Source organism: Sorex araneus, chromosome 3, assembly GCF_027595985.1.
Source record: "Sorex araneus isolate mSorAra2 chromosome 3, mSorAra2.pri, whole genome shotgun sequence".
Lineage (NCBI taxonomy): Eukaryota > Metazoa > Chordata > Mammalia > Eulipotyphla > Soricidae > Sorex > Sorex araneus.
The window spans coordinates 215,415,138-215,436,603 of NC_073304.1; the positions used below are offsets into that span (position 1 = coordinate 215,415,138).

A 21,466-nucleotide genomic window follows, 5' to 3' on the forward strand; every position below is an offset into this window, starting at 1 on the left:
ACTGTTTTCCCAATTGAGATGAGATATTTGGGAATCAAGTAGAGCATTTAATGTAATAAGTGGACAGTAATCTTTAGAGGTTAATTTGTTTAAAACCTATGTAAGGTTGGGGTCCCATATGCCCTGTTAGGAGCAAGGACCATTATAATCTATTACTGTTTAAAGTTGAAGTAGCACATAAATTTTAATTCTCTCTTAAATGAAGATGTATTTCAGCAGATGAAATGCTAAAATCCCTAACCATATTCTTACAAAGAAATTCAACAAGCTCTGTAATCTTTTAAAAAAATGCTTTTCAAATTAATAACTTTAAAATCAGAGCCTCACCTTAAGGATTAATAAAAATGAGAAATTTGGGTCCAGAGAGATAATAAGATGTGTAAAGTACTTGCCTCGCACACAGCCTGCCTGGGTGCTGGATTCAACCCCCAGCATTTCATAAAGGCTCCTGAGTGTCCCTCGGGCATGGTCTCTGGGCACAGAGCCAGGAGTAAGCCCTGAGCATGATCAAGTATGGCCCAAAAAAACAAAACAGAAAAAAAAAATTGGCTATTTAACCCACCCATTGTGTGAGCAAAAACTTTTTTTCCTGTTGCCTTGTGATCAGTTTTCTTGACTTTGGAGTCAGATAGATACCACTCTGATTTCACTGGAGGACCTGCAAGAATCTGGGTACCAATTGGTAGCAGGCCCTTTCAATCTGGGAAAAGGCAACAGGAAGTTTTGCTCCTTACTATATGATGGTACCCCCAAACCATGCTGCCCAAGGCCCAGAGGCACAGCATCCCGCCTCTCACATCAATAGCTAGGCTTCTTGACTGGAGTCCGCTTCCATCCATGCAGGAAGGACTACACTAGGCTAAATGTGGAACTGGAGCTTCCCCATTCATATCCACTGCTTACTACCGGAGATGACTGAGCTCTCAGTACTGGGGCCAGGGTTCTGCTTTCTTTCTAAGGTGATTCCACAGGCACAATAGAAATCAAGAGTCTCTGGTCTGGAATTGAACTGCATAGAAACAGACTTCCCCCCCCCCCTTCTATTTTTGTATCATGACTAGATTAAGTGCCTTTGCCTGAAAGGATAAAGGGACCAAGGTTTAGTTTTCATTTTTATCATTGCAAATACATTTACATTCTCCTATTTTACAAATGCAAAGAGCAGGCTAGCCACTTTCAATAATTTATTTTAAAATCAATGCTAATGAGGTTATGTCTCGTCAGTGGCCGAGTTTTACAATAAAGTCTGATTTATTTAGAAAAGATCTTTGGTGTAGCTTCCCATCTAATGGTGGTGGGAAGGAGGTGGAGTCACAGGCACGGTGACCCTCCAACTTCGGATCCAATTTGTAATTCACAGCGGAGATCTGACCCAATTTACATTGATTAGAATTGGGAGGAAGAGACATCTGCGCACAGACGGCAGAGGTAGGATAGAGCCTCTCTGCAAAAGTGCCTAAGCACAGCAAATTATTGGTCTTTGTGATGGAGTTGTTTGAGATCAGCAAAAGAGCAGCTCTCTGTCCAAATTACGGGGGTCTCTCGGAGTCTGAGAATGTACCAACTCTCCCTTTAATGTTTTCAATCCCGTGAAATTAGACCCATGTCAGAAAAGGAATTGCTTCCCAGCTCAGGAAGGAAGTGGGTAAGTAATAGGAGACAATGTGCAAAGAATGATGTTTAATGTGATTTATTTCAGTATAATCTATTTCCAATATTTGATTTCTCCCCTCCATTATCTCACATCTTCATTCCTCATGCATGATTCGGGGCAGTGGGGACTACAGGTGGCACACAGGAGATTATCTGCTGCTTAGAAACTTGTGGCGATAAGAAGAGTTGAGTCCAAGTGTTCCTTTTCCTACATATCTTGTAGGGCAAAATCATATTTTCAAATATATATGTTTTAATCTTCACAAGGTCTGACTTATTTCTCCTAGAGTATCAATACTTTTCTTTTGGGAGGAGGGACAAGAAAATTATCATTTTGTAGATGACATCATTTGTTTCTTTAGTATTCTATCACATTCTAGAATGGTTTTTTGCTCTTTCCTCTGTGGATTTAGAATTTACTTCCCCAGTCTAACATACCAGAACTCGTATTGCCTTCTTAACCGTATATGAATAACAGGGGCTGGAGAGGTAGTAGGGCAGGTAGGGCACCTGCCTTGCATGCAGCCAAACCTGGATTTGATCCCTGGAATCCTGTGTAGTCCCATAAGCACCCCCAGGAGTGATTCCTGGGTGCACAGCCAGGAGTAACAGCTGAGCATCACCGGGAGTGGCTCCAAAAAAACATAAGAAAAAATAATAGAAAAAAAATGTTTAAGGGACTGGAACTATAGTGCAGCAGGTAGAGTCTTGGTATGCATGCAGCTGACCTGGGTTCGATCCCCGGCATCCCATATGGCCCTGAGTATGCTAGGAGTGATTGCTGAGAACAGAGCTAGGAGTAAGCCCAAAACCAAAAAATAAATTTAAATAATTTTAAATAAATTAAAACAATAACAGAGATTGTCCCCAGGCAATCTCCTCAAAAGTTCCCTCTGGGGAGGCAAGATGGGAGGATTCCTAAAATGTAAGGAAAAGAAAGGAGGCCAGGAGAAAGGGAGAATTCTGTCCTCAAAATGTTACTTGCATCCCATTTATACAGTGTGTATGAGGTGTGTGGTAGTGATGGGGGAGGGGTGATGAAAGAGAAAATAGAAAATGCGTTTTTGCTCACTGACACCCCCCCCCCCAACTTTCAAAATAGCTAAACATGATCCTGGCACTCATGTTTTCTTTATAAAGGCCCAGTTCCTATGTCATCAGGTAGCATAAAAACATGAAACTGGTTAACGTGTGTAAGAAACTCAAAACAAATAAAAAAGAAAGAAAAATTCTTAGGCCAATCATGTTGTAGTTTTGACCATATAAACACTTGACTGGAGTTAGACAATAGCATTGACTTAGAACCCATTGTGTACCTGCAGCAATTAATTAAAAGACCATTCCAACTACCCTCAGGAGCTTACACTCAAATGAACGAGACAGGCTAAATAACAACAGTAAAAAAAAGATAACTGCAAGCCCCAAGTACTAGAAACATAAAATTATGTACATGACCAGCTTCTGCTATTGCTGAACAAAGCTTGCTACATTAAAGACTAATTAATCAGGGATGGTCTAAACATGGCTTAGCATCTTAGCATCCTACTCACTCTCTCTCTCTCTTTCTCTCTCTCTCTCTCTCTCTCTCACACACACACACACACATCTTATTTTTGGATGCTTACACCGAGACAATACATGTAAAAGAGAATCCCAGAAGGGAAAAAGAAATAGGATTTTAGGGAAAAGATTAAAATTTTAATTAATGGCACCTAAACAGTCCAGTGAATTGGAAATTCCACCAGCACAGGGACCCTGCCTGCCAATATTCTTTGTGTTTGTTTGGTGACCACACCTAAGGGTGCTCAAGGTTTATTTCTTTCTTTTTTTTTCTTTTTGGGTCACACCCAACCATGCACAGGGGATATTCCTGGCTTTGCACTCAGGAATTACTCCTGGCGGTGCTCAGGGGATCATATGGGATGCTGGGAATCGAACCTGGGTCAGCCGCATGCAAGGAAAATGCCCTACCCACTGTGCTATCAGTCCAGCCCCTCAAGGTTTATTTCTAGCTGTGCTCAGGGATCACTCTTTTGGCGGGCTCACATGTCTGGGACAGCCATCGGCAATACTATCTCTCCAGTCCCTGCCTGTCAGTCTTATCTGTGCTGCATCTCCATTTCCCGGCAAAGCCTTTTGCTGGATGCAGAGTTTTTGTGGATGAGTAAATAGGGAAGGTGAGGTGAGATGTGATTTTTTTTTTTTTTGCTTTTTGGGTCACACCCAGCAATGCACAGGGGTTACTCCTGGCTCTGCACTCAGGAATTACTCCTGGCGGTGCTCAGGGGACCATATGGGATGCTGGGAATCAAACCCAGTTCGGCCTCATGCAAGGCAAATGCCCTACCCGCTGTGCTATCGCTCCAGCCCCCGAGATGTGATTTTTTTTTATTTTTTTTTTTTTTTATTGAATCACCATGTGGAAAGTTACAAAGCTTTCAGGCTTAAGTCTCAGTTATACAATACTCAAACACCCATCCCTTCACCAGTGCACATATTCCACCACCAAGTATCACAGTATAACCTCTCCCCACCCCCCACCTCCCCAGCCCCCCACCCCGCCTGTGTAACTGATAAATTTCACTTTACTTTCACTTTACTTTGATTACATTCAATATTTCAACAAAAAACTCACTATTATTGTTTGGAGTTTCTCCCCCCAAAGTCAGACCTGCTGAAAAGGAAGCATTTGATAGTGTGTTTTCCATTGCTGAGAATGAAGATATATGAGGTCAAGTGGCGGCAATAGCGGCCACACGGTTTTGGATTTCTGTGTTTTAGTATTTTAGTAACTAAGTCCAGAGAAATTTCTGCCAGAAATTGCATCATTGCAAGCTTGTAGTGCATCTACACAATGGAATACTATGCAGCTGTCAGAAAAGATGAAGTCATGATATATAAGTGCATATAAGTGGATCAACATGGAAAGTATCATGTTGAGTGAAATGAGTCAGAAAGAATGAGACAGACATAGAAAGATTGCACTCATATGCGAAATATAAAGTAGCAGAGAGGTTCGAGATGTGACTTTTTTTTTTCTTTTTGGGTCACACCCGGCGATGCACAGGGGTCACTCCTGGCTCATGCAATCAGGAATCTCCCCTGTCGGTGCTCAGGGGACCATATGGGATGCTGGGATTCGAACCCGGGTCGGCTGCATGCAAGGCAAATGCCCTACCCGCTGTGCTATCGCTCCAGCCCCAAGATGTGACTTTTTAAAGTAGTAATTATTTCTTTAAAGAAGAAGAAAGCATAACAAACCTCAATGAAAGAAAACCTGTCGTGTGAAGAACATAAAACTCTAACTTGTGATTTTGTAATGTAACTGGTGAAAGAACATTTGAATTTGAGGAGAAAATATTTCTAGACAAATTATTCTGTGGATGTCTCATGGGTCATAGGTACTTTAGAAAATCAAATATGTGTATGTTGGCCACTTAAGAAAAGACTATCAACCACTCTTTGTTAATGTTTATTTTGCTTATCCCCTCAGATGAAGAGAATGATCTAGAAGATGAGAGTGGAACTCAACTGAGAGGAGGTATGAGAGCTTTATAAATGTACAAGCACTGAGTACGATATTCAGATACTGGTAGGATATTTCTCTAGACTACAAACCATACCAAACTGGCTAATTAAAGGGGGATTGGTGTATCCTCCTCAAAGGCCCCAGAGGAGCTGGAAAGGAAAATACTTTTACTTTAAAAGCAGCCACCCCTTCCATTTAATTAATGTTCCCAGAACTGCCAAGATTTATCCTGGAGAGGGTAGGAAGCCAAACCAGATATTTATTTCTTCCTATCAGTATTTCTTAAATCAGTGCAGTGAAAATGGAATTGCCTCATCGCTGAGAGATCGGAGGATTGAGAATGGAAAGAATGGCAATGTCTCCTCTCAGAGAAGCCCGGAGATTGCAAGTTCAGAGGGGAATGGAAATGTGTCAGATCTGAAAAGTGAGCTTGGGGTGAAGGATAGAATTGCATGGGGAGGCTGACTTCTGATGGCCGGATTTGATTCCAGGCACATTTGGAAATGAATATGTAACAGGTTTGTTGAATACAAAATTACATCTTATTCATCCTAGACTGTTAACCATGTTTCAAGCGGTTAGCAAGCTCATCCTTCCTAAGGTCAGTTGCCCCTCGAACACCTCCTAAGTGGACCAAGGACCCATTCTGTTCTGTCAGCAGAGGGATGTATGTTATGCATGTTGCAGGGGCACCTCAAGGATATTCATTTCATCAGAAGAGCCTGAATTGTGGCTGATTAAGAAACTGGCTGTTTTTCTTCTTAGAGATTCTGGAGAAGTCTAGTTCTCCTCTCTCTTTCTCTCTCTCTCTCTCTCTCTCTCTCTCTCTCTCTCTCTCTCTCTCTCTCTCTCTCTTCCCACCCTCTCCCTGTTTCTCCCTTTCCATTGCTCTAGTCTGACTTTTTCCCTTTCTCTCTCTTCCTTTTGCCCTCTCTTCTCTTCTTTATGCATTCAGCAAAGCCCCTTCCCGTAGCTTATACTCTCTGGGAAGTAAGAATGAAAAAGGATTAGTGAAGTGCTCAGCCTCACAAATGCCCAGCTTCTCCTAGGAATAGAAAAAAATAGCTAAGATCAAATGCCAAATCAAGAGAAAAAAAGAACTGAAGCGGGCAGAATGCTGGCATCTTGGTAGAGCTGCAAGCTAGTTTCTCATAACTAGCACGTGTATTAGGGTCCATTCTAAAACCTGTTTTCTGTTGTTTTCTACTTGTACAGAACACACACAAAAAAAAGTGCGTCTCACCAACCTGTATCTCACATGTGTTCTTTCTTAACCAGCTTCTCATACATTGGTACTGAAAACACTTTATGTGGACGGCCTTGATGGGATTAGCAGAAGCTATCTAGAGCCAAATCTACTTTCAGTCCCATCCACAAAAGAGCATCTTTTGGCAAAAATAAAAAAAGAACATTTTTAAATTTATCTCATCTCCTCCTTACTAACATTACTAAGTCCTTACTAACATTCTGCCTGACGGGAAGGAGGAGAGGAATTTATTTCTTAACTATTCCAACAACTATAGTTCAAGTGGGGTTTTATTGTTTGTGGTTTTGTTTTGTTTTGGGGTTCTAAACAAAACAATTCTGGGGTGCTACTCCCAGCTTCACACTTGGGGGATGGAAATAGTCAGGGAAATGTAGTGCTGGGGGTGGAATCCAGGCTCCTACATGCAGAGCAGGCATTCAGTCCATTGGTCTGTCTCTCTAGCCCCTCAAGTAGATGTTTTAAAATTCTTGTTCCAGGGACTGGAGAGAGAGTACATCATGTAAGTTAGTTGCCTTATACACAGCCAACACGGATTCAATCCCCCAGAATCCCATCTGGTCTCCTGAGCAACATCAGGAGTAATTCCTGAGTACGGAGCCAGGAGTAACCCCTGAGCATCGGCAGGTGTGACCCAAAAACCAAAAATAAAATCCTTGTTCCTCTTTTTTTCTGCCTCTAAAATAGATATTCTGAAGTGGAATGGGCTTTGAATATGCTTCTATGGTTTATACTTCCCACCACTTACAATGACAGGTGACTAATCAAAAATCAGAAGCAGTCTTTTCTCTCTCTGCAGAATCTGAGACAGGAATTTTTATTATTTTTGTTTACTTATTTATTGAATTTATAGAGTGCCTTTTCTCCAAAGATAAAAGGTAAAAGATAAAAGGCACTATAGAAACAATAACAAATATGTTGACATCCAAATGGTGTCACTTAATAACAATAGAATATAGAAGTCTAAGTGAAGGGCAGGCGTATAAAAGAGAGTAAACTCTAAGAAAATGTAAATTCCTATATAATAGACAAGCTTCTAAAGTTTGGCTCATTTAGATTTTTTTAAGGTCTCTTGTGCATCTGAGGTGGGGGACAATATTTTATCCTAAAAGCTACTATGACTAGCAAGGTTGCCTTGAAAATCCACATACTTTTCTCTCTTCTGTTCCCTGAATGCTGTGCTTTTTCCCTGATGCAATTGCTAAGATTTTTAAATCCCAGCTAGATCTTATCAAAGGAAGGGGGGAGCGGAATTCATTTCATTCTTATTGGGTGTTAATGACCCTATAAGATGTAATTTCTTTTATTTTATTCTGTTACCTAGAAAATCTATCACAGCCTTGTAGTATTGATTGTTCAATCTATAAAAAGCTTGGTTTACAGCATGACTGTTAGTAACAGGGTTATTTTAATGAGTGACTCTTCAACAACTCTGATTTTCACTAAATTCCAACCCATCAGCCTAACTCTCTAACACTAAGTGTCTTGGCTGGTGAGAGCTTATCTTCTTTCCCTCTGATGAGGTCATGTCCAGGTAGCCAAAACTAAATCTCATTCTGTACTATTTGAACTAAAACCAGTAGCCATTTGCTTGGGTATGCAGTGTCAAATAAAAGGCATAATTGGAGGCACCAATCTTGCTTAGATACACCAAATCTCCAAGGGAATATCTTGAAATAAGTTGCTTGTGTTCTGCAATTGTGGACAAATTTAAAGAATAACCCACAGGGGCCAAAGAGATAGATAGTAAGGTAGGTAAGGCACTTGCAGTGCACACAGTCAACCTGGGTTTGATCCCCAGTATCCCCTATAGTCACCTTACTTAGGACCACCAGGAATTATTCCTGAGTGCAAAGCCAGAAGTAAGCTCTGAGCATCACCAGATGTGCCCTCCCTAAAAAACATTTTTTTAATTAAAAAAAAAGAGTAACCCACATTCAGTGATTTCTGCAGAGAAGAATAGTGATTGGCATTCCACCTCTGAGGCTCTCCCTCTGAAACTTTAGTTCCTACCAATGAAGTGAGATATTATACATCAGACAGAAGGGGTAGGAAGTGGTTCAACATACTGGTGCTCATTATTTGCATGCTAGAGCCCCAGAGCTTGCTCATAAGCACTACTAGGTATGAACCCCTCCTCCAAAATAAGAAAAAGAAAATACAGAGGGAAGTCACATGTATATTTATTTCCAAGGCTTGTATTATGGAACTCATTGTTGTTGGTTGGTTGTAGTAGAGTCGGAAGGTTGGGGGGCCACACCTGGAGGTGCTCAGAGGCTACTCCTACTCAGAGGACCTTATGGTGCTGAGATTGAACTTGAGCCCCCTGTATGCAAATTATGCACCCTAGCCCTCCAGCTATAACTTTTGAAACCTATTTCCCAAGACCAACCATGAGTGGATCATTAATTACACAGCTAGAATTTTTACCCAATTTTGACCTTGTCTGCAACCAATCCAGGGTAGATTTCTGGTATCCTATATGGCTCCCCAAGCCTGCCAGGAGTGGTTCCTGAGTGCAGAGCCAGGAGTATCCACTGAGCACCATTGTGTGTTCCCCCTTCACACACCCAAGAGGAGGAAGAAGAACGGGGGAGGGGAGAGGAAGAGGAGCCCCTACTTCAAGATGATACTTACAACATTATGAACCTTCATCACTGAAAACTCAAGAATAAAATGCTGTGTGAACTATCAGTACTGTGCACTTGCTCTTCCTGTTCTGTGGCCAATGGAGCCTGGTATATTTTTTCATTCCTTTCCTTCTTTAGTTAAACAGTATTACACTGAGTCTGAGCATGGTGGCTGTTTCTGGCCTGTCCTACAGAACACGTCCAGTCCCTTTGAACAGGCCACTATTTCGTCCTTCTTTATCACTGTTCACCAACTTACTCTCTCACAAGGGCTAGCTTTATCTGCCTTCTCATTTCCTCTCTTGCCCATAATTTGTTCACTTGCTGTGCCCAGTTGCAGGCCTCCTTGGCACAGCCCTTTGACTCATGAAGGAAATATAAATAGCAAGTTGACCTGTGTTTAGGTTCTTTCTCTTTAGTCTCTTTCCCTTGATTCCTGCAACTACTCTGTTCTCCCCAACAAAAGCTCCAAGTGAAGGATGAACTCTGGAAGGAAGGCAGCCAGGTTCTCTTGTTCCTTCCAGGGAGAAGGCTGAGAGGTATCCAGGTCCTTTTGCCTTAGAACTTTCCACATCACAGTGGCTCGTTTTCAAGTATTAACTCTGCCCACAGTAACAGCAATTTGACCTCAGTTACGGCAGAAATGTCTTTCGCTGGTTATAAAGAACTTAGTGTGGAATGACAAATGCTTGGCAATAAATACCTAGAAAAGAGAGAAAAATAACATTTTTTAACTCGATCTGTTGCTGTTCTCCCTATGACATTTTGTTCGCTTGAAGCTTAGCTTCTCAAACATAGGATAAAGAAAATAAGACACTGTCTTTTTTTCCCCTCTCTCTAGAAAAAGTCCTTCTCAGCTCTACTAGCAATTTAAATGCAGTGATCATACCCATTAGCTTCTCTATCATTGTAATTGTTGTTAATTGTTATAACTGTTTTAGTTATTAGTGGTGTCATTATTGCTCTAGGTCCTCTGTCTGTTTTATGCTGAATATATTAGTGCTTTGCTTTTGAATTACCAGGCTTTATTTAGTGCAGAGTTACTTTTTTTTTTTTGGAGAGACATTGAGAAATGCTGGCATTAAGCTTTATTCTTTTGTTTTTCATTCCAAATGGACAGACTGGAAAAAAAAAATAATTAGATGGAATAATGTCCTCAAAATGAGAATGAGGATGTTTTGAATTAATTAAATGGTCAGAATGCTGCACCATTTCTGATCTCAGGCTGCTGCCAGAGAAATGGAAAGCTAAAGAACCTCAAGCCACCCCACAAAAGCAATCCTCCTTCAGGCTCCCAAAATAGCAGACCCCTCGTGGTTATAAAATGAGCTGGGCAAGTTGAGGGGACTGGCCTCCAGACCTTCAAGTTCTTCCTGGGAACACATTTTGGAAATGAAACGCACCTCCGCCTTACCCCTCTCCCCTTCTAGATCTTTAAATCACACCCACTGTCACTCAGATTTTTATTACAGTCTAAAACTCCAGGGAAGCCTCTCCTGGCCCCTGACACTCAAGCCGCTGTTCTACCCAGCCTTCTCCACTTCTCCAGTGCAGTTACGTCACACTCCAAGTATCTGGGGGCCTGCCTGGGACGCGGTGCCTCCCCAGCTGGCTGGCAACCCTTCTCCACAGGCCACGTGTGGATGCTCAGAGCCAAGCTCAGTCACTCCGGTCCACTGAGCTAACTCCCCGGCCTCTAATTTTGTTTGTTCTTCAAAGGCTTTTGTTTTCCTCCTAGTTTTCTGCTTTCCCTGTGAACTACTGTGTCTAGACATATCTATATAAATACACACATATATATATTTGGCACCAAGGATTTCATTGGGGATCTTATACGTATGAAGCATTCACTCAGCCACTGAGCTGTATCCCTAGCCCCATTGTACTTTTGAATGAGTCTTTTTCTTCAGGTCTTCATCCAAGATGGCTTATCTACCCAATACCCAATCACTCTTACACATATTCCAAAATATACTCCTCATCTTAAGAGCTATCCCAGATTATAGCACTGTAGCACTGTCGTCCCGTCATTCATTGATTTGCTCGAGCGGGCACCAGTAATGTCTCCATTGTGAGACTTGTTGTTACTGTTTTTGGCATATCGAATACGCCACAGGGAGCTTGCCAGGCTCTGCCATGAGGGCGGGATACTCTCCGTAGCTTGCTGGGCTCTCCGAGAGGGATAGAGGAATCGAACCTGGGTCGGCTATGTGCAAGACAAATGCCCTTCCCGCTGTGCTATCGCTCCAGCCCATCCCAGATTATGTACATGGAAAACAGTTCCTTCAGTGACCATCTGCTAAGTCAGAAAAAAATCCAAGTTAACTTTACTAATGTTCTACATTTGTAAGCATTTAGTCATTTTTTTAAAGTGTTTTTTAGAAGGCTATAGGTAGTATAGCAGTTAGGATATATATGCCTAACTTGTGCCTGACCCAGGTTTGCTTCCTGGAACTATAGAGTCTATCAAGCACCTCTAGTTGCAGCCCAGATATCTTCAGTGCTGAGGAGCCAAACGGCTCATAGCCTCAGACCTTTGCACTGAGCCGAGAGCCTGGCCAGCCAAGAATTGTGAATAGGACCCCCTCCCCAGACCTGCATCACTTGGGAGGGCTCCCAAAAAGAAAAAGAAACTTTTTTTTTTAATTTTTTATTAGTGAAACACCATGTGGTACAGTTGTAGACTTACAAACTTTCGTGCTTGTGTGAAAAAGAAACATTTTAATGAAATTATTTTCTCTATCCTGTATCAGACTGGAGCTACAGCACAGCGGGTAGGGCATTTGCCTTGCAGGCGGCCGACCTGGGTTCAATTCCTCTGTCCCTTTCAGAGAGCCCGGCAAGCTACTGAGAGTATCCCACCCACACAGCAGAGCTAGCTGTGGCGTATTCGTATGCCAAAAACAGTAACAACAAGTCTCACAATGGAGATGTTATTGGTGCCCACTCGAGCAAATTGATGAACAATGGGACGACAGTGCTACAGTGCAGTGCTATCTGTAAAAATATTGAATAATATTGATATCATGACTGATGGATAGATAAAGAAGAGGTGTATGCATAATGGAATACTACTCAGCTCTATGAAAAGATAAATTCACAATAACATGGATGGTATAGGAAGATGTCGACAAAGTGAAATAATTCAGAAAATAAAAGAAAAATACCATATGATCTCACTCATATGTGATATGAAAATTTAAATTAAAAAAAATACTTGGGCCAAACCAATTCAAAGCTAACCCTTGGATTCAGAACTCAGAAGTAGGTTTTCAGGGAGAGACATCGCAGCCACACAGTCACAAAGAGTAGAGGGGTCCAATAGATAGCAAGGGAAGGCATATTAGCACTTCAGTGGTGCTGTACTTTACCTCTGAAGAGGTATAGAAAAGCACTCCTGGAACTACAGTGATGTTAATCAATGTTGCTTCCATAATTTATTAAAATACAAAAATCTACCACACACACACACACATACACACACACACAAAGAATGTTGAGTCACACCTGGCGATGCACAGGGGTTACTCCTGACTCTGCACTCAGGAATTACCCCTGGAGGTGCTCAGGGAACTATATGGGATGCTGGAAATCGAACCTGGGTCGGCCGTGTGCAAGGCAAACGCCCTACCCGCTGTGCTATCGCTCCAGCCCCTGATGTCAATACTTTTTTTTTTTTGATGTCAATACTTTTGATTCCTAGTTTTGTCAAAGTCTCGGGGTGATTAGTCAACTCCATACAACTAAAATACAATAGGGACCAGGGAGATGACTTCAGTGACAGGGCACTTGCCCACCTGGGCAAAGTTGGGTTCAGATCCCTGTGCTGTCTCTTGTGTGCCACTGAGAGTGACCCCGCAGCTAATCAAAAAATGCATTACTGTGTCCTCTGTGAAATCTGTTCTTACTTGCCAGGGGCTGATATGTCTGTACTAGTTCATGCACTGATCTTCAAATATACATAAAACTGTCTTTTTTCAAACTGGCATTTCCCTCCCAGTTTATTTTTCTTCCAAACATATCTGAACTCCGCTAGTCACAGAATGTTTCCGGTGTAGTTTTCTTGCTTGCTGCCCTCTATTGTCTACTGCACATGCAAACACTTTTCTGTGTAAAGAAAACATGTCCTGGTTCCTGTGAAGTTCATATTTTTACTTTTACTGTAATATCTGTGTTTGAACTAAACTCTGTCCCATGTCTGTTGGTATGTACTGTAAGATTCCGATTAAGGCTATTTTCCAGAGATGTCTAGGGCTTTTGTTCCACTGTAAATAGACTAAATAGTTTACAGATTATTTGAATTGTTTCAAAATGAGTTAAATTGGGCCGGAGCATTAGTACAGCGGATAGGGCATTTGCCTTGCACGCAGCCGACCCGGGTTCAATCCACATGGTCCCCCAACCACCACCAGGAATAATTCCTGAGTGCAGAGCCAGGAGTAACCCCTGAGCATCGCTGGGTGTGACCCAAAAAGAAAAAAGAAAAAAAAGAAAAGAAAATTAGTTAAATTGTTTACAAATTAGGAACATGTAGAAATGTTCCTCATGTAGAAACATGTAGAAAAAGATAAACTAGAGCGGTCCCCAACCTAAGCCACATCTAGTCTCGTAATTGTCAGTTACGAGCCCCGCCACTCCTCAGGGGAGGGCCAGAGAGATGGAAGGCAGAAACCTGTCACCTAGGGTCTCTCCAAATCATGGGAATTTTCACTCGAACCCAGGATTTCTGACTACTATCGACCAGAATCTCATCTTTCGTAGGTGCTTTGCTTCCAGCTCTCATACTTCATGTCTGAGAAGCAGGGAGGATTGCCACATTCTCCCTGCTCTGGTGGGCATTAGCCCTCCTGTCATTCAAAGCCCCAGATCCTCTCCCACTTTGTACTCTAGTGTTTAACCTTTCCGGGTAGAAGAAGATCGATACAAATTCTTCGTTGTTAACAATCGATGGCTGTCCTGTGGCATCACTGCCATCTAGCCTTGCTGAGAAGCCTAGTAAATCTCTCCAGTGCTTCTAAGGCTTAGTTTGTCGTCTTCAGTTGCTTTCATTTTTAATGCAGATCACTTTGGCTTCTATTCCCCTGGGGGCTTGCAGATAAATCTTGGCAGACATGTTCAGGGTCTACAAATGAGATGCTGGAAAAGGGCCAGCCCATCCAGAATTTAGTTGTAATGGATGAGACACCCCTTTGGTTCCACTTAAAGACCGGGCTATTCATGTTTCCTTATTTATTGGTGCTTACCTCAGATATACCTGGGTGGGAAGTGCCCAGGATGAAGCTCCTGAATAACACGGGAGGCCAATGTGTAAGGCTGTGATGCAGACACATGCTGGCTGACTCAGCCTCTCATCAACAGGCAGAAGTCAGACTTAGCCCGTTGCTCCAAATGTATAAGAAAGAGAAGTATGGAATAGCAGAGACTCCCCTGATCGGGCAAGTCTGGCAAGAAATCTCTTGGTGCTGCTTACTTACAAACCAAATGAAAAATTACCTGCCTGATCTTCTTTTATTAATAAATGAATATATTTATCATATTATTGAATAGCATCCAACGCAGGGTGATCTGTAAATATTTAATGTTAGTTAATGATCTCCTTTTCCCACAGTCCTTTTCTCATGCCGACTGTTAGGCTGTATCTCATCCCAACCCCCCTGAATCTTGGGTTTCCTCAAAGCAATATCAGAATCCTGTTTTCTACTTGCAGTTAAAAGGTGGTCGGCCCCATGGAAAAAAGACAGAGTCCTTTTAACTTTGATTTCTCTTCTCTTTGATCAGTGGACTATGCTGATTACTACCAGGGCCTGTGGGATTGCCATGGTGACCAGCCAGACGAACTGTCCTTCCAGCGGGGTGACCTCATCCGTATTCTGAGCAAGGTAAGGGCACAGAGTACAGAGCTTGAATCAAAAGATTTTTTTTCCCACTCTTGATGATGTAGTAGCCATAACTAGCATGATCCCATGTCACACACTTCTCTTGTGTGTTTTACTTGACGCCCTCACACATCCAATCAATTCCCACCGATTTATTGTTGCAAGGGAAAATTTTTTTTAGTTTAGATTCAAGAACCAATTTTCAAATTTAAATTTACAATAATGTACCCCACTTCACCAGGTCCAAGCACTGAATATTGAAGCTCACACAACCTAGCCAAAAATCAAATATCCTGAGAATTATTCCCCAGAGCTCCCCAGGCGCTGCCTACCCCCCAAAAAAGAAGAAAGTACACGTATTATTAAAACTACGCCAATCAAAATTTGATCCTTTAAGAGACGCATGCTACTTTAAAGGTCATTTTGTGTACATAATTTATTAACATAGTTGAAAACATTCTGGCTAGGTCAGCCACCTTCTTATTTCATTTATAGATAAGCTAGACTGTAATAAAATTATGCAGGGGGAGGAGTCAGAGCCAGTCAGCTCAGTGGGTTTGAGCAAGTGCTGATAAGGCCAAGATAGTGAAGCTAATCTCACATAGACCACCAGCTAACTTTATTCTCTTCTTCAAACACAAAGTTAACCCTTACGAGCCTGAGATGTAGTACACAGGGTAATGATCTTGCCTCGGGCTTCCCTGATCCAGGATCAATCCCAGCATCTCAGATGGTTCCCTGGTCCCCTGCACAGTGTGATGCCTGAGCACAGAGTCAGGAGTAGGCCCTGAGCACTGCAGGGTATGGCCAAAATAAAACAGAACCAGAAAAAGTTCATCCCTACCCCCAACTAACCATCTCATAGATACTGTTGGGTTTTACTTTTTCTTTGGCTTTTTTGGTCATACCTGGCATTGCACAGGGGTTATGCCTTCAGGAATTATGCATCCTGGCTCATGCATTCAGGAATTACTCCTGGCTGTGCTCAGGGAACCATATGGGATGCTGGGAATCCAACCCACGTTGGCCGCGTGCAAGGCAAATGCCCTACCCACTGTGCTATCACTCCAGCCCCTACTGTTGGTTTTTAATATATATATATATATATACACACATATGTACATATACACACATATATATTATCCATATATAATATATACATTATCTGTGTGTATATAATATAATATATATCTATATATACAGAGAGATCTATTATATATTATATATCTCAGTGTACATATCTAATATACAATAGATATATTTTATCTATGGACTGAAGCGATAGCACAGCGGGTAGGGCACTTGCCTTGCATGCAGTCGACCCAGGTTCAATTCCTTCGTCCCTCTCAGAGAGCCCGGCAAGCTACCCAGAGTATCCCGCCCACACGGCAGAACCTGGCAAGCTACCAGTGGCACATTCAATATGCCCAAAACAGTAACAACAAATCTCACAATGGAGATGTTACTAGTGCCCACTTGAGCAAATCGATGAACAACGGGATGACAGTGCTACAGCAGTGCGGTGCTACATATATTATCTATATATACGCACACATATATGTATATGGATAGAGAGTGCACCATCACCAGTGTGAAGACGATTCAGAACTCTTAGGAACCACAAATGGAACCCTGAGCTCTTACAGAACCAGGAATAAGCCCTGAGCACAAACCGGCCCCCTGCCCCAAATAAAAGAAAAACTACAAATAGCCTATATAGGTAGGCTAAGGTCATAGGTTCTATCCTTGAGAAAACTTATTAAAATGTTTTCTCTCTGACTGGAGAGATGACTCAAAGGGCTGGAGCACATAGTGTGCATGTGGGAGCCCTGAGTTTGATTTGCTACAGAGACCCTCTCAAGCACACACCAGCGGTGACCCCCCAAAAAAGTGCTGGATGTGGACCCCCTCAAAAAAAAGTGAATATTTACAAACTCATTTTGAAATAGTCACAATTTGCTCTTTAATTATTAAGTATGTAGGGCCAGAGAGATGTTACAGTGGGTAAGGTGCTTGTTTTACATGCGGTCGACTTGAGTTCAATCCCTGGCATTCCATATGGTACCCTGAGCACTGCCAGGAGTGATTCCTGAGAGCAGATCCCAGAGTATCCCCTGAGCATCACTGAGGTGGCTGAAAAACAAAATTAAAGTAAAATAATATATGTATAAAGCATGTAGATTCCTGAAAGAAAAGGAAGTATTGTGTTATTATTTAATAACCATCACTTGCTACTTATTTTATTCTGTAAATATTGATGAAGGGTGTGTGTCTTGGTTTGAAATACATCATAAGTGCCTTAGGAAACATCGAGATGGGGCCAGAGCAATAGTACAGAGAGTTGGGCAGTTGCCTTGCATGTGGCCAAACTGGGTATGATCCATATCATCTTCTATGTTCCCCTGAGAGCACTGCCAGGAGTGATCCCTGAGCCAGATATAAATCTGAGCATCATTGGGTATAGGCCCAAAACCAAAAAAATAAAGAAAGAAAAGAGGAGGGAACAGATCCGGACTTAACTAAAGTAACTTTCAGTAGCTCCAACAAATTCTCTTTGAACAAAGATCAATCAAATTCAAACCCAACCTTTTTTTATTTTTGAGAGCATGAGAGCCCTGCAGGCCCGGCTCACTGAGCTCACAACCTTTTAGTGATTTCTTCCAGACGTCTAACTCAGCACCACCCCAGTGCCATTCCAGTGCAGCTCCGATACACCAAGACTAAATTGGAAGCAGAGAAGGGAGTGGACATTGGCCTGATTGGTATTTCAAATGCCCGAAAGCAAGGTTTGCCGTGTAATAGAATTTGTGTACATTACCACACTGGCATTACAGGGGTAATCGAGTTATCCACTCAGGTGTGACCAGGCCTCTGTTTGCCCAGAGCCTGCAGGTGAACAAATTAACTGTTTACATTGTCTGAGGTGCCTGCAGCGGGAGGAGGGGGACCACAGAGCCAGACTGTCTGCTGGCCTTCTCTCGGTCATGATGATTTTGTTTGTTTTGCATGTCTTTTGCCTTTGTTAATGGCTTCTCACTGGGGGTCCCTTTCCTCTACTTAGGAGGGGCTGTGCAGTGACTTGCCTGCAGTATGAGAGCTGTCTGCAGTTTCTATGGCTGCTGTATTTTTAAGGGATACCAAAGAACAGGAAGAGCTACATGGTTTTTCAAACCAATCCTTCCTTTATGACTAAAAGCTAATATGTGGAGTACCCCATGCGAAGACCTGGCTACCCTAGTTCTATCAGCTTCTTTCTTCACCTTCGGGGCAACAATGAAGTCTCTTTTCACCCCTTCTCATTTGTGGGAGCACATTCTGCCCCCCACAGCTACCGCCCTTTACCATGGTGCCACCGTGGAGGAAATGATCTGCTCACAGCGCACCTGAAGTTTCCCTCACAAAGCTTCATTCCAGGGAATGTTGTCATGGGGAGCATTTGGCTTGGATTTATCTTTATTCTATTATCTCACTCAATAACAGTCCTTAAACCGGAAGGAATTTTTACAAGGCCACCCAGTTCATTCCCTTACCTCGTGGAAGCAAAAATGAACTAATACGCACAGAAAAGAAGAAACTACTACCATTCTATGGATTTAGACATACAGTTCTTTCCTAACTCTGAAATTTTCTTTGCTGTGGATCCTAAGTTCACTCCCCGTGACCCAAGTTGACTTCCTTTGGGGGAGGTCAGCTGTGCTCCCCTCCCCCCACCACCCTCTGCCTCTCACACCTGAGAACTAACAACAGGAGTTGAGGCTAGTTCAGGAAAAAAGTGTCTTAACTTTCCTCTCTGGCCATAGAACCTTTGTCAGGTGAGAGAAGACCTGCTGTGTAGGAACCTGAAGGACCATTTCCTCGAGAAATGCAAGACAAGCACAGCTGCTTGCAGCTCAACTTACCTGGACCCGTCTCCATACCTGTGAAATGAGTGTGTGTCCGACAGCCTCTCTGTTTTCTGCTTCAGACGTTGCCATTCTAAACCTGGTAGGCTGGCATTGCAAAACTGCTTTAAAAAGTTTTTCAAACAAAAATAGGTTTTAGGGGGCTGGAGTGAGAGCACAGCGGGTAAGGCGTTTGCCTTACACGCAGCCCACCCGGGTTCGGTTCCCAGCATCCCATATGGTCTCCTGAGCACCGCCAGGAGTAATTCATGAGTGCAGAGCCAGGAGTAACCCCTGAGCATTGCCAGGTGTGGCCCAAAAAACAAACAAACAAAATATATATATATATATATATATATGTATATGTAAGTTTCAGCTTCAATTATTTATTCAAATTAAATAAAACAAAATCCCATTATTCCATTTGGATCCTATAATTATGTGCATATGGTTTCCCCCTCACTCTTTCATTACAGAACTAATCTGAGGGCAAGGGAATGGAGGGGGATGGCCTCAGAAAGAGAAGATAAATGTGGTCCCTGGGGGGGCAGTGGAGTGGAAGGAACTAAAAAACAGCAAAATTCTGGAGCTTCTGCTGCTCTATTTCTTAGTAGTGGCTCAAATTGTGATCCAACCTTCAACCTTAGAATTTTGGCATCAGAAAAAGAAGTCTGTCAAGTCCTGGGGTCTCAGAGTAGGCAAGATCTCAGAAGAAAGATCTTTATTCTTTTCTTTATCCCTCTTCCAGAGAAAATTACTGGCTAGACAGGAAATATGTGGCCCCATAGATAACTGAATGCCCATCACCCATCTATTCTTAGGGAAGGGAGTCAAAGAGAGGCTATTTATGTGACCCAAGAGCAAATCACTTCATCTCACTAATCCTCAGTTTCCTCATCTGTAAACATTGGTATCCTTTCTACCCAGAGGGTCTGGTGGTGCTTACATTATAGAATTTGTGTGAAGAAGTGCCTGGCACCTAGGAGGAACTGGTGACTCTAACTTCCCTCCCCCACCGTCACACTAAAAATAATGTTAATGTGCAGGTAAATATGAGGCGTTCAAGAAGGTAGCCCAATTTGCCAGGAGGTCTTCATAGAGATGCTCAAAAGCACAATGGGTTCTTTTTCACTTGGAAACAGAAAATTCTACAGGGCGAAGCCCTTTGGGGAGAGCCACCTGCCTGTCCTTTTCTGTGTGATCACATCCAGGACAAAATTCATCAACTGTTCAAACTTCCTATGTGAGGAGAGGCCAGAACTGGGCATCCAACTCTGAAACAGGAGTCAGAGGCCTTGTCACCAGGAGTAACACAGCAGCCCCTGCATCCTCAGACAGTCTGAGGCCCCTGAAGTTTCTTTCCTACTTAATTAACTGAATTCCAATCAAATCTTCAAATATATTCAAAGAAGATTTTTTTTCCTTTTATCAAAGACTAACTGATCATGTACCTGAGTCTGTCTAAGGATATCAAATTCAATTCCATTGATCTGAGGATCTGTCTTTATTCCAACACCATGCTGTTTTAATTATCACCACTTTGTAATACAGTTTGAAGTTAGGTTATTGTTCCATATGAATTTCAGGAGTGTTTGCTCTGCTTCTTTGGAAAATGTCGTGGGTATCTTTATAGGGACTGCATTGAATCTGTATAATGCTTTGGAGAGTATTTAATGATCTTAATGTTTTTAATCCTCCCAATCCAGGAGGTTTTGTTTTTTCCTCTGGGGAGTTTTGTTTATCTTGGGGGTCACACTCTGCAGTGCTCTAGAGCTACTCCTGGCTCTGTGCTCAGGGATAACTCCTGGTGGCATTTGAGAGCTCATCTGCAGTTCCCAGGATTAAACTGGGGTGAGCTGCATTCAACTTTGTGTATGGCAAGCACCTTAATCCCCGTACTGTCTCTCTGCCCGAAAAGAGGGGTTTTTTTGTTTTTTTTTTTAATAATGCCGCAGATCTGTGCAGCCAGAGGATGTTGCTGTGTGGCTTTGGGGCCAGATTATTTCTGAACAGCTTTTCCTAGTGCTGGGACTGAGTTTCACTGGGGCCTGGTGCTGGGACGCGCGCAAGCCACAGCGGGGTGTTCCGCGCCCTTCACTGGCTCCAGATTGTGGCGCTTGTGCAGGTCTCCTCATACGTAACCGATGGCTCCTGAGAGCCTGCCTCTCATCAATTACATCCCCCGTGTCTGCGGCCACCACAGAATTCAACTTTGAATAGAGGGAGCGAGAGAGAGAGAGAGAGAGAGAGAGAGAGAGAGAGAGAGAGAGAAAGGTGTTTGAAAGGCCTGTTCACTCAGCTGCATTTTAATTTCCTTTTCAATCTTGTCCCAATTAATTTCACAGAATTAATCTCACAGAAGCAAACTCGGCAGCATTGAGGCTGCGATTTTAGTGTGGCGGTCGCTCTGCCTGAACATGAAATAGGAGCTAATATAAAAATCCATCTGCTATGTTTGAAATACACACCGGCTGCTGCTCAGTCCTGTCTGACATTCCAAACATCAACAGCGGGGGAAAGTGATTTGGGGGTTAGTGGCCATCAGTACTTGGCAGGGGTTCAACAACAGGTGTACTCCAAAAATCCATTCAGCCTGGGCACCAGGCATGACAGGGCAGGTGCTGAATCACCCT

The 21,466-nt window shown here is 42.6% G+C and overlaps 1 protein-coding gene across 1 annotated transcript in view; it reads left to right on the top strand.

Annotated features, from left to right (window-relative positions):
* The window catches only part of SKAP1 (src kinase associated phosphoprotein 1), a 328,733-nt gene that overhangs the window by 287,858 nt on the left and 19,409 nt on the right, over window positions 1–21,466 (top strand). The window contains exons 10-11 of the mRNA XM_055132038.1: window positions 5,147–5,194; window positions 14,855–14,955. Coding sequence (XP_054988013.1) covers window positions 5,147–5,194; window positions 14,855–14,955 — 149 coding nt within the window. The remainder of the gene's footprint in view (window positions 1–5,146; window positions 5,195–14,854; window positions 14,956–21,466) is intronic.